Raw genomic sequence first — 18,349 nt, forward strand, 5'->3', positions numbered from 1 at the left:
TATCATCATTGAGCTGCTGACTCAACAGTAACAATCAGCTACCCTTTCTCTACACTGTTCTGTTCTTAGAGCCAAAACTATTCCTAATGGCTAAGTGGTCTTTTATTCAAAACAGTTTTACAAACCTGTGAAAATCAATCTATTTTCCTATTACAAAATTTCCATCATAAAAGATGAAACTGTTTTCTGTTGAAAATATTATACACAACAATGTAACTCTAAAAATGCAATCAATGAATTTTTATACTTTTCTAATGAATAATTAAACTAATATTTCACCTTTCACAAAATATAAACAATTCTGATAAACCCCCAAGTGTCAAATGATAAAAGTGACTGGAACACTGACAATATGAGCTATTAACCCTATCACCTTGTTTCATATTTTATTCTTTCTGCAGCACTGCTGGAAAGGGAGAAAAGTATTAAAAATATCATAAGGGAGTCAAAATGAAATTCAACTCTAGAAAGAGGATGCAAGAGAGAGAAATGGCCACCGTTATAGTGCCTACAGTGTTAGAGAAATAGGTAATAAAATCATAGTCATAGAAGTATCATGACATCAATCTAAAATATCCTCCAAAAGTCTCATGTGTTCAGAGTTGGTGCAGAAGGTGTCTGGATCACCAGGGCTAAGTTCATAGCTTAAAGGGCTATTAGGAGATGGGGCCCAGTTGGAGGAAGTAGGTCACAGGGGATGTGACTAAGAAGTGTTTAACTTTCCCCAGGCTTTTTCCCTTTCTCTACTTCCAGTGTGCCATGAGGTGAGCATCTTTCCACTGCAATGTCCTTCCTCCTTGACATCTGCCATGTCACAGGCCTTAAAACAATGGTTCCCCGCTAAACACAGAATTAGAGCTATGAAACCTTCAGCCTAAATAAATCTTTCTTCATTTAAATTTCTTATATCATATATTTTGTCCCAGCAACCCCCCCGCAAATGACTAAGACAAGAAGGAAAACAACTATTTGGAGATAAGGCTGGGACAAGCTGGAGATGGGCTTACAGGAAGGAGTGAGGGCCTTGGTAATGTTCTCTCAACTCTGACACAAAGTGAGAAGCAGCCAAGACACTATTATATCCCACAGTATGCTGGTAACTGTTTAACAACTGGCTCTCCCTGAGGAAAGACTTGATTTATGATATTCATGATGTAAATGCTCCTACAAAGACTGGCTTCAAACTACCAACAGGACACAACTGAGTGTAGAGCTGAAAAGAAATGCACAGTATGCTCTGTTATGCAGTACTTGTAACATCCAAATCCACTAGACAGAATCTCAAGAGCACAGATAATAGTAAAATACATAAAATAATTACAAATAACAAAAGATTTGACCTTAATATAATTCATTTATTGTAAAATAATGCACTTTAATTCTTAATAATGGCTGTTTTTAACATTATCCTACAATAATTATAAAAATTTTACAAATGCCTCCAGATCATCACTAATCTGTGGCTACTGACTTGGTCCTGTGCCTGTCTCCACTGACAACTGCTACAATCAGTTTTAAGCAACTTGGCAAGCCCACAGCTCACCCTCTGATGCTAAAGAATAAGCAGAGGGGCAAAGCGAATGGACTGTGATATGTACCTCAAGGATACTCAAGTTAAAGAGAGTGACAAGTTGGCTTCAACAGTGACTGTACTGAAAAATATTTTGGTGTAACTTAGAAATTTAGCCAGGAAACTACTATAATAAAATAAGCCTGGAGCTCTGGTAGCAGTGGGAACAAAAAGGAATCAGTGCTCAGGAAAGGAGCCTGAAATGTTGTGTCTCTGAGGCAACCAACTGAAACCTAAAAAGCAGCTAGCTTCAAAGGAATTTAAATATAACAGCAATGTACTTATCATTGGCTTTTTAAAAAAATTCCTGCTCTTTTGGTTCTTCAATTTAATCTATGGCCAGAGAAACCTTAAGTCTATCAGCACAGAAAAACATTTTTTTAATGAAGTTAGTAAAGTACTGCTCTCTCCCAGAGACATACATCATGGGTTGTGCTATTTAGCCTTGGAGAGTTAAATTCCAATATTTCATTTTCTAACTACAACTTCATATCTTTCCAAGTCTGTAGTGCTTATATTCCATGGCAACTGAAGTAAGAACTCAGAACCCTATCCCTTTCACTCCTGTGTTTCCCCTCTAGGATACCTATTCCCCTTCTCCCCCACCTCCTTCCTTTTTGCTAGTCAATGTGAACCCTGTAGTTGGCCATTTGAACTTTTAAATTAGTACCTTTAGCTTCCTTGTAATTATTACTAATTTTCAATTATTAATCTTCTGCCAAACCAATCCAGCAACACCCTAACTCCTCAATTAAACCAATACACTTCCATACATGCATGCTATGCATTTCTGGGGAAAAAGAATCACACCGATGAGGAGATTCAATTTGCAAAGTCATAGTCCATTGTCTAGAAATGCCAATTATTTTCCCTATTCCCCATTCTCCAAGAACCCACTCTTCTTTAGACTTCACTGTTTGACTCCTGTAACCTTTACAGCAGCACAATTAGACAAGTCAATGAGTTAATTAACTTATCTCAGATTTTGAAACTAGGTACAAATCTTTATCTACATTGAGTAGCAATAAACAGAAAACTGTTTTACAGAGGGAGGGAGAAGGGGCAAGAAGGAGAGAGAGGGAGAGAAAAGTAGAGCGAGAGAGAGGGAGGAGAGAGGACAAATGAGAAGGAAGAAATAGCAGCTGCTATTACACAGAATGAAGCAAAAACTGGAAGCAAACTTCTCAATTCCTTACTTATCAGTTTTTGAATGCATTTACTGGTAGCTGAATATTTCTTGCAGTTCTTTGAAATGGTGCCACTTAAAGTGTCTCCATTCTCTACCTCCCACAAAAATGGTGTGTTGTTTCTGGTTTCTTTGCCTTATTCTTATCATCCCCTTAAATGTTGACTCCCTATGTTCCATTTTGGGTAAAAAACAAAACAAAACAAAAAAAACCTTCCCCTGCAGTGAGCATAATGGTGTGAAAATTAAGAACAGTCATGGACCAAGACAGAAGTCTAGGACTTGGACATACACGTGGTATTTAAAGCTAAGAGAGGCAACAGAGTCTAGGGAAAAAGAGTGTAAATGAGAAGAAAGTCCAATCCCAAACCTCATTAGTCAAGTATGGGAGATTGCTCTGGCAAAGACAAGAAGAACTTTAAAAGCATGTGTCAAGTTAGTTAAGAGAAGAGAATATCAGGAAAACGGAAACCAGAAATCGATGATGACAGGTTATGTAAGAGGAATAGAGCATTATCTATTTTTGCATTAAGAAAAAGACCTCTAGCGATGCACGAGAAGAAAATAAAGATGAGGAATTTAAGAATGTAGTGATAAGTGAATGCCAAAGGAAACTAGAATATATTCCCCAAAATGCACAGGACAGTTGAGAGGAGGACAATTAAGAGCTCTTCTGTATTCTGTTTGCTTAAAGCAAGAAAAAAATTTAAAGACAAAGGATCTTCCTGACTTTCTAGACCTGTGCTTCCCACCTAAACAAATAATGTAAAATCTGATTTAAAAGCTTTGTTAGCTCACAGATGGCACAAGAGGAATCTGAGAGCATACTCTCCCTGTTAGTTTGTTTCCCATAGATTTTCCTTCCCATCCTCCTACCTTTGGAAGCCTGGGACTGATTTCCTTTGTCTTGTTACTTCTCTAGCACTCTTTGTTCTTTGTTGAAGAAGATACATAGGTTTAACACAGGCCACTGGCTACAGTTATTAACCACTGACCTCAAACCGCTCATGGGAACTGCACCCACGATTGAACTTGACTGCTGTTCTCCTGCTATTCTGTATTTTGTTACAAGATTCTGTCTCAATTATAAATTTATGGAGGTTGGAGTGGGATTTTTACCTTCAATGCAATGACGTCCTAGAATCTAGATAAGGGTGAATGCTAATATAGGGCATATTATTGAGTATTATGCATAACTGTTTACTGCATAGCAAGTTACTGAATTTCTGTTCTTAATTAGCTCAAGCTCCTATCTGTAAGATGAAATAAATTATGTGTTTACATTTAATTTGCCTTACATTTCCTCCCCAGAAGGAGGAAAAGGAAGATGAAGACATAAATGGAAGGATGTGTAGATAAGACAATAAAAGAATACGTAATGCGGGGAGAGATGACAATTATGTATGGCAGAATGTGAGTTTATAAAACAGAGAAGTGCTTAAGACCAAAAAAGGACAAAGGAGTCAGAGATCATGAATAATCTTTTTCATCATGATAGGGATTTTAAAATTTCCTTCTGTAGGAAATGAAAGTGACAAACTGAGTATTAGAGACAGTATTAGAAAGGAAACCAGTAGTAACATGTACCTTTCAAAGTAGAAGGGAGGAAGATAAACAGAACTTTAAGAATCTGCCAAACCAGGTAAGCAAAGAAAATAAAAATCTATAATATGAAAATGGCATGAAGAATGAAGAAGAATAAATAAATGTAAGAGACAAACATGTAGAGGAGACTCAAGTGGATTGGCTGTATAAACAAAGCTAGGACAAGTATTGCTTTTGTAGTTTTTTTTTTTCCTTCTACCCTGCTTGAGGTATAACTGGCAGTCAATAAACTGGACATATTTTTAAAGTACATTTTGATCAATTCTGACACTCATAAATCTATCACATCAATCAAGACTATAAATACATTCATCAGCTCAGAAGTTTCCTTATATCTTTTCATAATCCCCCAACCCTCTTCTCATCCCAGCTCCTCAGTAACCCCTAATCCACTTTCTATCACTATGTTATTTGCATTTTCTACAATTTTATATGAATGGAGTACTGCAGAAAGAACTCATGTTATCTGCCTTCTCTCATTAGTATAATTATTCTGAAGATCGGTCATGTTGTATGTATCAGTGATTCATTTCTTTTTATTCCCAAGTATTATCGCATTGTATAAACACCCCCATTTGTCTATCCATTAGTATATAACTGAAAGATAATAAGGGTTCTTTACAGTTTTAGACTACTATATATAAAGCTGCTATAAATATTCAGGTACAAATTTTTGTAGGGACACAGGCTTTCTTTGTGTTGAGTAAGTATCTAAGAATGGAATATGGTGGTGTGTCTGTTTCAATATTTGACTATCTTTTAAACTGAGTTCTGTTTCTTATTGAGTTTTGAGACTTCTTTATATGTTTTGGCTATAAATCCTTTCTCAGTTATAATTACTGCAAGTATTTTCTAATGGTTTGTATTTTCCGTTTTTTTTTTTTTTTTTGCAGTACTGGAAATTGAACTCAGGACTTGTGCTTTGCGAGGCAGGAGTGGTGCCACTGAGGTTAAATCTTTGGTCCTGTATCTTCCGATTTCATTCAATTAACAGTGCCTTTCAAAGAGTCAATGTTTCACAACTTGATAAAATGCAATTGTTGTATAAACTGCTTTTGATGCTGCATTTAAGAAATCTTTACCTGATACAAAGTCATAAATTTTTTGTTTTCTCCTATAGGCTTTATATTTTACCCTTTACATTGAGGTTAATCCATTTTATATTTATTTTTGCAGGTGCTGCAAGAAATGAAGTTTATTTTTTGACTCATAAACAGTGTTTATCAATGAAATGAATTCAAATCTTTGTTGAAAAATGGTTGTCTGTGTATTTACTGGTCTATTTCTGTACTCTTCCATTCTACTGATCTATTTATCTTTGTACTGATAGGCACAATCTCTTCATACTTTACAGTAAATCTTCAATTAGTGTTAGTTTTTCAACGTTGTTCTTTTGACTTTCTATTTTAGGTCCTTTCCATTTCCATATGAACTGCTTAATTTGGTTGTCAATTTCTAGAAAAGAATGTGTCAATATTTTAAATGGGATCAATTTGGAAAGAAATATCTCTCCATTTATTTGGGACTTCTTTATTTCTTCTAGCAATGTTCTGTACTTCAGTGTATGGGTCCTGTACAGATTTTTTTCTAATAGATCTCTCATATTTTTGATGTTATTGTAAGTAAGTTTTATTATACTTTCTGTCTCATATTAATGCTGTAAACTTGGAGAAAAGCTAGTTTATAGAGTTACTTTTAGAACAATAACATTCTCATGTGGTTCTTTCAAGTTTTTATATCTAAATATATCTTTTATATTTTAAAGATATAAATTACTTTTCTGTTTCTTTATATATGAAAATTTATACTGATTTGAAAATTTTTATGTAGGTAGAGAGTTGTATTTTTGTAAATTTTATTTCAGAACTGTAAGAAGAGATTTTGGAAAATATTTAACATGAAGAACAGGCATATTATTAAATGAGATTAAGAGCTCCTGCCTACAGCCATGTTGTCTGCTACTTTCATTATGTTAAATGCCTAAGTATTATCTGTTGGGACATATTCTGGTATTAAAGCTATAAAGTAACAAATGTATGTCTAAACAACAATAATTGTGGTAATGGTACTGATAACATCAGCAACAAATAAAGAAAATAAATTAAGATTGACACACTTCTGCAAATTGAAGGGAGGGAAAATGCAAAATTGGAACTTACTATGCTATTGTTTTGGTCCTGGCTATACCACCCTAATTAAATTGTTTCATACAACAGAACAATTTGTTTAAATATCTCTATCTGCAGATTTCTACCACTTGGAAATAACAGTTTAGAGCCAGATGGCCTACTATAACCTTTTCTACTATCAAAATCTATGATTCATACAAGGAGACAAGTAGAAGTTACTACAATTCACTGAATTACTACAGAGATATTTTTTGCCCAGAATGCCTCATTTTTAATGTAAACTCTGCACTGAAGAGCCAGCTAACAATAGCTAATTGTTTCAGCCTTCTATGCTGTAATGAGATAACTTACTTTGTTCAAGTTGTGAAATTAAAGGTTAATGGAATGCACTTAGAACACTACACATAAAAAACACTCAAGAAGTGTTAGCAATGGCTTTAATTTGCAATATCATGTACTTCCTCTTCTCTTGAAATTATGTAACAAAATAGATGAAAATTTACTGCATAATATGATTTTCCATTAATAAAACAGAGCATAAACATCTGCTCTATTTCAATTTAAATAATGAAGAGGTTAGCCCTCGTATTTCAGAGCACATTAGCAGGATGAGATTTCCTGAAATCTGTATTTTTGGATAAAGCCTTTTTCTGAAAACCATTTATTTCGAACCTTATGGTAAGGAAATTTTTCTTGTCCAAGAATTGCTTCTCTGATATTTGTGTAAAACACTCAACATTCTGGAACAACTATGAAAAATAAAATAGCTGACCTATGATCACACTATGGGGGAACCAAAAGAACATGAGATGTATAAAATTCTGTTAATCTCTCTCTAATTGGGGTTTCAAGCATATATTAAGGGTACTACAAACGTGTTTTAAAGAAAACTTTCTGCAATGGACTAGAATGACTGCTGAACTGTTTACTCCCTCTCTCCATGTATAGTACAGAGAAAGGGAGGTTGGATCAGCGGTTCTCACAGTCTGTGTATGACAATCATCTGAGGAACTGGTTAAAACACACACCTGCTCCACCCTGAGATGTTGGTGACCAATATCCAGTTTTAACTTCTCTCTCAGGTCACTATGACGATAGTGGGCACCATATAAAATTCTAACACTGAACTAAAGAAACAAATAATGCTCAAAGATATTAACAATTTTTTTTTTTGGTACCAGAGACTGAATTCAGGACCTTGTACTTGCAAGGGAGGCATGGTGCCACTGATCTAAAACTTTGGCCCAAAATCCTATTTTTATAATACCTTTTTACCTAAGAAAAAAAGGCATTTAGAAACTTCATTCCACATTTCCAGCAGAAACACAAAACTGATACTGACACTAGTTAGTTTAAAAACAAAACAAAACAAAGAAGTTTTTTTTTCCTGAAGTATATTATATGACATAACACCTCAGAAAACAAAGATAAAAGATTCAATATATCCTTTAGAAGACAAACATACACAGACACACACACATGCGCAGACTTCAAGATTTCAAATTACTGCAGTTAATATAATTTCACACTTCCTACTCCCAGAGGTTTAAGAAAAGAGAGTAAAATTTAAACACATGGATGAACTTATCCTTCTGTTACCACTGCTAAATTATGGTCTGGGATAGGACAGTACATTGAACAAAAACTTGGCAAAATACTTATTGTTACCAGCCACCAGCTGACCAGCTGATTTTACCTACAGTACATAAAGACAAAAATGGAAGAGACTCCCATCCTACCCTACAACTACTGAAATAGAATGCTGGGGCTCAAGCCCTGAGACTTAATCTTTTCACATGTTCTTTTAGTGATTGATACATACAATACAGCTTGAGAATCAGTGGCGAAGGAAAAGTAGAAACAATTACTGGTAACAGAATAATGAAGACAGCAGCACAGCACACTTAAGGATATTCAATAAATGCTACTGCTTGGACTGGCTTTATTTATAAATTGGATAACACTGTTAAAGTAGCCTATTTAAGTAGCTAAAATTTTAGAAAATTTGACAATTATGAAATATTAGTGATGATGTCCAGCAGCACTCATTGCTACTGGGAAGATGAAATGATACTGCCACTTTAGAAGACAGCTTAGTGCTATGTTACACAGCTGAACATATTCTTACTTGATCCAGCAAACATGCCTCTTGGTATTTGCCCAAATGACTTGAAAACAAATGCCCACAAGAAAATCTCTACATGAATATTTGCAGCAGGCTTATTCGTAATTGCCAAAAACATGGGCATATCATAGAATGTATGAAAGCAAGAATGAACCTGAAGGTAAATGATGAACTATGGTTACAACAGCATAACAAGACTGGGTCATCACAACAAAATCAAGGCCAAAATTCTTTCAGTAGTTACAGGGAAGGATTTGAAACTGCATTTTTTCTATGTGATTCTGACCTGGGGTTCCTCAGACCACATTTCTAAAAAGTGTTTACTGTGTGCTGCTGCGAACTCAGCGCTAATAGCTGATGGATGGCCAAGGTCAGCACCTGCCAATTCCATTCAATATGCTGTAAAGTGTGAACAACAAGAAAACTATAAGGGAGGGGGTGGTGTTCTATGAAAGATCATGAAATACCTGCTCAATTAATCTATAAATCTAAAACTGTACTAAAAATCAGGTGAAATAATAATAAAGTCACAAAACAGTGACTGCATAGCACTAGTTCATTGTAGTATAAAGGAAAGGCACCTGTGTAGAACGTATACTCAGTTATGCCCCGATGGCTGCCCAAAAAGGAGACCACACACATGGTACTTTGACAAAAGAAATAGTAGTATCTATACAGTATATTATAAACCTTTCAAACTGAGCAGAGCTCCAAGTATCGAAGTTTCAGCAGGCTGCCTAGCACTACTCAGAGCACAATACCCCAGGGGACTTGGCCTTCGTCCTGGAAGCTGTTATGACTTATTATCTACATATGCCCCAAAGCCTCATGGGCTCTTGGGTGGGGCTCTTCAGAGCTATCTGGATCTATTATGTGTGATACTAGGATAAAAGTTGTGTGGTACTAAATTAGTCCACTTATTGGAATTAGCATAGTTCTGGGTGTGGATAATGGAAGCCCCGCCCTGCTTGTGGATGGTACCAATCAACAGGCATATAGCCTGGAGGAATAAAAAGGAAGGGGGTAAGGCAAGCTTGTTGCTGCTGCTTGCTGCATTCTGCCTGTTGTGCCATGAGATGTTTTTCCTCTACCAGGCCCCCTGCCATGCCACCCTGCCTTGGAGCCAGCTGATTATGCACTGAAACCTCTACAAACTGTCATCTGAAATAAACCTTTCCTCTTTTAACTTGAGGATGTTGGGTATTTTGTCTCAGAAATGAGAAAAGTAACTACAACAAAAGTAGAGTCTACATCCTTGCTCTCCCTTCTCTCCTTTATCTGGGTCATTAACACAGGATGATCTCAATCCCCAGAAAGACAAGCTGGCTACCCCAACATCAAGAAGAGCCCATGGTGTCCTCTCCACCACCAGGGAACGCAGGTTGCTGTTGCTGTGCCTTCACCTCCGTGGTACCCAGACGTTTTGCACAGTAGGCATGTAAACAGAACCAGTGGAGCTGGCCAACAAAGTGTGCTACTCCATACTGGGCCAATCTTCCTGCTCCCTCTGACAGAGGCATCAGGAGTCACCTCCTGGAAGATACACACAAGCTGCACTCCTCCAGGCATCCTTCCACAAATTCCAGTTGGGTCCAGAACCTCCCCACTTACCAGAGATACCTCGAGAAGAGTACTAAGGCCTACTTGTTCTCTCTGTCCTATGTTGGAACACAGCACCCAGTGCCAGAAGGTCCTCTACCACACACAATATGCAGATGTGATGCCAGCCTGACAGTCTGCCGTGGGCCCTTCTCACTCGGTGCTAATAGAGGACAGGGGGCCAAGGAAACAACAGTGCAGTCCTTCTGAAAAACAATCCTCCTCTATCAGGGAAAATTGTCTCCTTCAACAAACTGGATATGAAATTTTGGAAGGGATGCACATGGAGCAGTGAGGATCACCTGCCCAGTGAGCCAGATAAGCTCAACCAACCCTGGAAATCAGTGATGTGGCAGATTTTGTAGCTACGATGGCTCACACATCCAAGCTCTTCCTACCCTTGGCCTGGAGGACCAGCCTGGCTCAAAATTGGCTGTGCTCCATATCAGTTCTCTATGAGAGTTCCCCAGGGCCTTTAAGCCAGTCCTAAAGGTGGCCCAATCCCCTTCTATATCCAGGATTGCTTAACAATCCTTTGATGGGCTAAAATATATCCACCTCAAAACTTGTATGAATTCCTAACGCTTACTAGCTCATAATGCAACTACATTTAGAGGTAAGACTTTTAATGAGGTGGTTATGGTTACATGAAATCATAGGGGAGGGCCCTAATTCAATCTGACTGGTGTCTTTTGTAAGAAAATAGGACAAAAACACCCACACACATAGAGGAAACATCATATGAGGACACAGCGAGAAGAAGATTGCCTTCTGCAAGCCCAGAAGAAAGGCCTCAGAAAAAGCCAACCCTGCCAACATTTCACGTTGGTCTTATAACTTCCAAAACTGGGAGAAAATAAATTTCTGTTGTTTAAGTCCCTCAGTCTCTGATATTTTGTTATAATAGCCCCAGAAAACTAACATAGCACCTAAAAGAAAATGAAGGAATGAAGGAAACTTATAAATAGCTAATAACAGCAAAAAATAAAATCATAGACACATACACACAAATACATGCAAATGTGTATTATTATTTGCATTCTGAATTTGTATCACTCACCTATATCAGAATATATGAAATACAAATAATTCAGATATAATTTATATGAAAATAATTTAAAATGTGAATATGGCTCTTATAAAAGGGATCACATAAAAATACCTTTATAAATAATATTTTCTTTAATACTTTAAACCCATTTCTCATTCTCCGTGAGAATTCTGCTCTGGAAAAATCTTCATTTCTTCTTCCTAAGTGGGAAATGGGTTAAGCAGCTTTGGATGTAACAAATCTACTACATAAAGTAATACCCAGTGGTAACTTAAGAGTAGCGGATGTCAGCTCTGGTGAGGCTCCTCCAGATTGTGGCAAGAGGCCTGTGGGAGGCTGACTAGGTAAGTTCCATTGGGTATGCCTGGCCTGAACTAACCAGGGCAGCTCTGTCACCTTTGGTGACTATTAATCATGATATGTTAACTTGAATGGATTAAGAAATGCCTCGCAGATTAATAAAGCTCAGTTCTGGGTGTGCTTATGGATGACTGATGTGTAGACCAGACAACTGAGGGAAGAAAATTCACCCCAGATATGTGTGGCAGCAACCAATTGGCTTGTTGCTTGTACAGAATGAAAAAGAAAAGAAAAAGTTATATACTTAACATGCTGTACATTTTTTTACAATTAACTGCCATGTTATACTATTTTATACTATATTATAGTTTTAAATAAAATATGCTGGTATTATATAAAAAGCTATGAATTAGAATTTTAAAATATGCAAATGTCAGTTAACAAATTTTAAGATACAAACATAAAGATATAATAGCTACCAAATTTCTAAGTATATAGTATAAGTACTTTATTTATGTAGCATTTTAAAAGTACTTTTATAAGAAAACTAAAGAAACAGGCTATAGATTAAAAAAATGTAATTTTTAAGGTATTTTTAGAGAATCTTCTCTGTATAGTTTTAAAAGGAAAAAGAAACCTATCTATCCTATTAAAATTAGTGCTAAGTCAATTTAAAAGATGTCACTGTCAGATCTCAAATTGATTATATATAGATAGAAAAAATAAATGAGGTGGCTTAGATTTTGCAACTAATATACTAAGATTCCAATAAGAGTCACAAAACATTGTTATAGAAAAATATTAATTGAACCAATTTATTTTAAGGCGAAAATACATTCAAATCATGATTTAAGCCAACAGACTGAAAAGTAAAGCAGGTTCAGATGCCTGATCATCTCAAAAGGTCCTAAGGTCTGAGCCTACTCACACTTTGGCTTTCCCACTATTTAAAAATGAAGAAGGGGAGAAATAAAACCTACAACAATAGCAGGCAGACAAGAAAACCCGTCTAATACCATTACCATCTAACTTTTCTGTCATTGCAGACAAAATGTCTGATGACAATGTCTACTGACAGTACATCTTGTAAATAGAAATATTAGTAAAGCACAGAGAAAACTATGATTTGAATCTTTCCATGTATAATTTTTGTTGCTTACCTGAAATCCATGCTTGCCTCTCCACCATGTACTTAACACTTTGGGGGGCATGTCAATAACAGAAACAATGTCTCCCACCTAGAAGAATCAAAGTTTTAAGTAAAACTGTTTTAGTTAAAATTTAAATCTGAACTGTACAAGAAGGTAAACTGCTATTTTATGTTCTGGATAATAATTTATGAAAATCATACTACCTCTTCGTAAAACAATTTAGTAAGTTTACCTTTCGTTAAAGTTCTACAAAAAGTTAAGAAGCACAAAACTGTAATCCAGCTAACATTCATGTAGTAATGTCACAATGACAGATCTTTGTATAAGGTTTTTTAATGCTTAGCGTTATACCATCATCATCACTTCTGTTAGAACAGTCTCCGATTCAGGATGGTTCAACATAAGTATGACACAGAAGTAAAATGTATCCAATAAAACTGTTTTTCAAATTTGGTATTTTGCTCTTTCTGCAGGCTAGTGATGTTGTAGGATAGTTCTTTTGTGACACTGGGCAGCAGCAGTAGTCCACACCTTCTACTCCTCTGTCCAATCATGAGGGCAAACAACTGATGCTGTGCAGTGCACTGTGTTGCAAGGCTGGGATGTTCAGTAGGTTTACTGGGTTGAACACCATTGCAAGTTGGGGAAATTCTATACTGTGGGTACTGCAGGTGATCACATTCACTTATGTTTAAATAGCACTTATTTTTATTTTAAATAGCATATCGAGCATCTGACATGTCTTATTTAATCACAGAGGAAAAGTCTGAAAATTGGTTGTCCTTAATGTAAAATGTTATGACAATGTCACTTCTTTCAAAAGATGGTACAATGATACTTATTAAAGAGCTAACTTTCTTCATTGTAAAAGACAAAACAGTAAGTTTATACAAATCTGAAGAAAGTTATGCATTAAAAATACATTAATAGATTTAATAGATGTTATATTTTCGAATCACGCTAATATCCATGAAAAAACAGTTATACACTTAACATGTACATTTTTAGTACTCTTTATAGTCACACTGGTTTCTCAAGTAATGAATGAGCCACCCTTCACAAAGTCGTATTTACTCACAGACACAGCATGTTTTGAAACTTGTCTTTCTGCACAGAATCTAAAAGTTTAGTTTAAAAACAATTCAGATTCTATGGTAGTCTCCATTTTTCTTTCTTTCCGTGTGTGTGTGTGTGTGTGTGTGTTTTCGTGGGTACTGAGCCAGGGATTTTACACTAAGCTATATCCCCAGCTCTTTTTAAAATTTATTTTGAGACAGGTCTCACCAAGTCACTAAGTTACCCAGCCTGGCCTCAAGCCTGTGATTTTCATGCCTCAGTTTCCCAGACTACCAAGATTATAGGCATACATCACCTTAATAGCTTACAATGTTTGTTTTTAAAGCATTTAAATTAGCATTTATTTTGCCTATCATCAGCAAATGTTTTTAAAGGAAGAAACTTAATACTTTTCTCCTTTTGCATGTGATAGCAAGAAATATTCATTTTACCTTTATTTTGTTCTTTAATTCAATTTTTCAACAAAAATACTATTATTGTACCACTGCTTTTAGGCACTAAAAACACAAAGCCAGGCTCCTTTCAAGAGGGTCTCTAACACAAACATGAAAACAACTACAATTAAATGTAGTAAGTGATATGTCAGAGATAAGTCATGGAAATAATTCTGAATGGCATTCAGTCTAGCTTTTTGGAGTTTATTACTAGCATGGAATGAGGTAAGAAGCACTAAGGAAGCGTTTCTGAAAGAAATGTAAGACACTGAAGCCAATTGCTGATGGAGAAGTATGATCATTTAAACAAAAAATACAAAACATTCTAGACTAAAATATTAAGGACTGCAGAACAACCTGGTGCTTTTCATTGTTTTTAAATTAAGTGGTTAGAACACTTTAGGATGAGGCTGGAAACGGGCCACAGAACAAATACCCTTCTTTGGTCATTTACCTCTAAGGTCAATTCATCAGGGGCCCGAGCAGTGTACCTCTTGATAACATGAGCAGCACCAACAGCAGGAGTGTTAATGGATGATTCCTCACGAACCAGAAGGTGATTTCCTCTGTTATCAATCTGTAATGAAGAACATGTACTATGAGGTAGTTAAACACATGGGACTTGTACATGTTTCTTTACATGTCTACAAAATACAATTAAATTTAATTTAAAGAGACAGCAATCAAGAAAGTGAAAAAAGTTTAACTACTGTTTACTGGGTAGAGTTAATATACGCCAGTCATGCTGTGCAAATAACATGTGAGTTAATACAATCCTAATTACTATAAAAGATACTAATCTTCGTTACCATCATTAAAGGTAAAGACACTAAAATTGAAAGAGGTTTTATAATTTTTGAGTAATTAAATTATTTTTCTAAGATCACACAGCCAATGATGAAAAAGTCAAGATCCCAGTGCAAGCTGCCCTGGTTCACAGTTCTATGTACTGTCTACTTCCCTTCTTGCCATCCCAATTTCCACTGGGAGAAAAGAACCTAACTTCTGCATATGCAAATTAAGAACATATACTTAATATATTTACTGGACAATGTTTTACTCTAGACATTCTTAAATCACGTCCTTTAAAAAACTACTTGTTCAGATATAACTGAAAAATATTTTAAATTATTAAGTCAACTGGAAAAATATATAACTTGCTCAAACTATATATCAATACAATGAACACAAAGACAACAGGAATGATTAAGATTCATAAAATATGTTAAAATTAGTTTTCCAAATTATCAAAGAAAGATTTGAGGTGAAATATATTTCATATATTACATATCTATCCTTCCGGATGATAATAAACTCTTTTTGATTCCTGAAACTCAACAGCTATCTAGGATTGAATTTCTTGAGAGTAATTTTGAAACACATCTCCATGAAAGGTGAATTCATACCTCCATCCAAGTAAGGGCAGGCCCACAGTTGATCTTATTGCCAGCAATGGCTGAAAGGCGGGATAGGTAAGCCATGAGCATCTTAGTGACGGACTACGGAGAAGATGTAGGACACAGTGTGACTCACAGGAAGAAAACCAATTCTTTGGCAAAGATACTCTGACATAAACAGTTGTTTCTGGGGGTAAGGAGCTATAGATCTTTAGGCCTTTAACAGAGTACTTTTTACAGAAGATGATCACTGAAACTATGGGCACTGATGTAATGATTCAGCCTGTCCCATGAGGGGTTTAATTTTGAACCCCTATAACTTCTAATTATATTGATTTTTCTTTTTTTTTTGTATTGAAAACATAGAAAGATGTTCGTTACAGATCCAATCTTGGCTCTTCCACCTAGCTCTGCACTGTGGCCCTGTAGCCTTTTTCTCCCAGTTTCTCTAGAATCCTCTGTGCACGTGACTAGAAAGCAGCTGCATTCATATGATCCACACCATGGTACAGCTGTTTCTGAAATTGGCAATCTGAGAGATAAAGTGAGTAAAATGGGCACAAATGGTAAGTGAAGACAGAGACAGCGAGGTTTTCTGGGCAAGAAGGAATAGTGGCTGGAAGACCTTCCTGTGCTTCTACTGCAGGGTCAGCTATTGTATGATGCATGATGGCTCTACTCAGTCCATCTACTTAACTGCCCTGGAACTGATGGAGAGTCCAAATTACTTCACTCCTGCAATATGTGCACTATTTTCTAGTCCATTCCGGCTCAGGAAGAGCCTAAGGCCTAATTCTTATTCTTTTGAGAAAAATCTATGTTTTGTTCTCTGCATGGATTTAGGAACATACTGCAATTTCATAACATACACAACCCTGTGAATCAGAAAACATTGATTTCCATAGGTCTAGGGAACTCTTTAATTACTTCCTCTCACCTCTCTGCTCCTACAATTCTTATGAGTAGGAACTGCTTTGGAGCTAACCTCCATGATTCCCACCTGTTATTTCACAACCTAGTATTTTTCCCTTTCAGGAGCCATATTCTTATAAATGACTTGACCTCCAAGCTCATTCTCTCTTTAGCTGTATCCAATTTTTAAATCTCTGATTATTTCATTTTTTGAAACTTTGCTCTCACTTCATGGATATGATGGTGTCAGATTCCCTCACAGCAAAGTAACCAGACTTTCTAGAGCTTTCTTCTGTACATCTTTCTGACTTATTCTGTGTACTCAGTGTTTTTAAGATTTCTGTGTTTTGCAGTCATCTTGTATATGGATTTTAAGCCATATTTTCTCTTCCTCATTTATTTTATTCTATTTTCAAAGACTTCACAATCTTTGATGTTACTTTTTGATAAAGATACTACATTTTGGCTTTTGTATTTTTAATATTCTCTTTGAAGAATGGTAAGTTAATAAATATTGTCTGTTTATATATTACTGCTGAGTTGTTTTCCTCCCCATGAAATTATACACCAAAATTACTTTAACTCTAAATATCCTATTAATGTTTCTGTTAAGAAATAAATAATAATTCCAAAAATGATCCTAGGTGTCGAATATAAGCTTTTATTTAGTGTACACATAAAAATTTGTGCTAATTCATATGTAGTAATTATATGTGCAAAGTACCAACTGCATACCTCTGGACTGTCCTTCAGGCTGTCAGAGCGGGGCAGCTCAGAGAGTTGGGAGAACCGTCGATCATAAATACATAGATGAAGATGTTTATCTAGTACCCGAAAGTCTTCATAACTTCTTTTAACAATCCAACTTTTGCCCTATGGGTAAGATAAAAAAAGGCCTGTAATTCACCTTTACCTAGAAATCATTAGAAATCAGACCTTACTCTAGACTGGTATTTTATTCATGACATTTTATACTTCCTAATGAGGAGTTTTTATTCACTTCATTATAAAAAGTTAAATTCCAAAATGTTCTAGTGAGTTATATTAAATTGAAAGGTCAATAATGGAAAACAACACTAAACTACCCATTTACCCTCTTTCCCCTGATGGTCAAAGCCCACTGCCTCTCTTTGAAAACAATAACCTGTAGATGTTAAGAAAGAACGGAACTTTAAACTTATAAAAAACAGAAAATCACTTCGGCAGGAAGCTATTTTCAACATTCAAAGAAAAATAAAATGTTTATTGATTAGTTATCACCAATAGTTTTCTATGAGTAAGACTTGAAGTACATTCAAAATCAAAACTACCAAACTATATTTCTGAAAATTCATTAATATCCAGAATATCCAGAATACAGAAGGAAACAGTCAGTTTCAGGTGCAAAGGGGAAGGGGAAGTGCAAGGGGTAGGGAAAAAGGAGGAAAGGAATGGAATTGATGTGAGAAAATGAAAAAATGGAAACAAACTCTTTGTAGATAGGGAGGGAGGGAGGAAGGGCTTAAAGGGAGGGCAGGGGAATGCGGAAAAAGTAAGAACCAAGATGGATTATGTAAAGGTGACGAATGATGATCAATGATGAATGTCATTATATTGTATACCTTAAATGTACCAATAAAATTAATAATAAAATAAAATGGACAGGGGCCAGGGATTTAGCTCAGTCGTTCCACTGCCAGCCTTGAAAGCACAAGGGCTGGAGCTTGATCCCCAGCACCAAAAATAAATAAATAAATAAATAAATAAATAAATAAATAAATAAATAAATAAATAAATAAATAAATAAATAAAAAAAAATAAAAAAAAGAAAAGA

The 18,349-nt window shown here is 35.7% G+C and overlaps 1 protein-coding gene across 2 annotated transcripts in view; it reads right to left on the minus strand.

The window, feature by feature from the left end:
* The window catches only part of Arhgap32 (Rho GTPase activating protein 32), a 157,677-nt gene that overhangs the window by 68,389 nt on the left and 70,939 nt on the right, over window positions 1-18,349 (minus strand). For both annotated transcript variants that reach the window (XM_010616568.3, XM_033764428.1), the window contains 4 exons: window positions 17,272-17,409; window positions 15,634-15,726; window positions 14,682-14,804; window positions 12,726-12,803 (listed from right to left, as the gene is read on the minus strand). In XM_010616568.3, the coding sequence (XP_010614870.3) occupies window positions 12,726-12,803; window positions 14,682-14,804; window positions 15,634-15,726; window positions 17,272-17,409 (432 nt within the window). The remainder of the gene's footprint in view (window positions 1-12,725; window positions 12,804-14,681; window positions 14,805-15,633; window positions 15,727-17,271; window positions 17,410-18,349) is intronic.

Source organism: Fukomys damarensis, unplaced genomic scaffold, assembly GCF_012274545.1.
Source record: "Fukomys damarensis isolate Sample0158 unplaced genomic scaffold, DMR_v1.0_HiC HiC_scaffold_16, whole genome shotgun sequence".
NCBI classification, from domain to species: domain Eukaryota; kingdom Metazoa; phylum Chordata; class Mammalia; order Rodentia; family Bathyergidae; genus Fukomys; species Fukomys damarensis.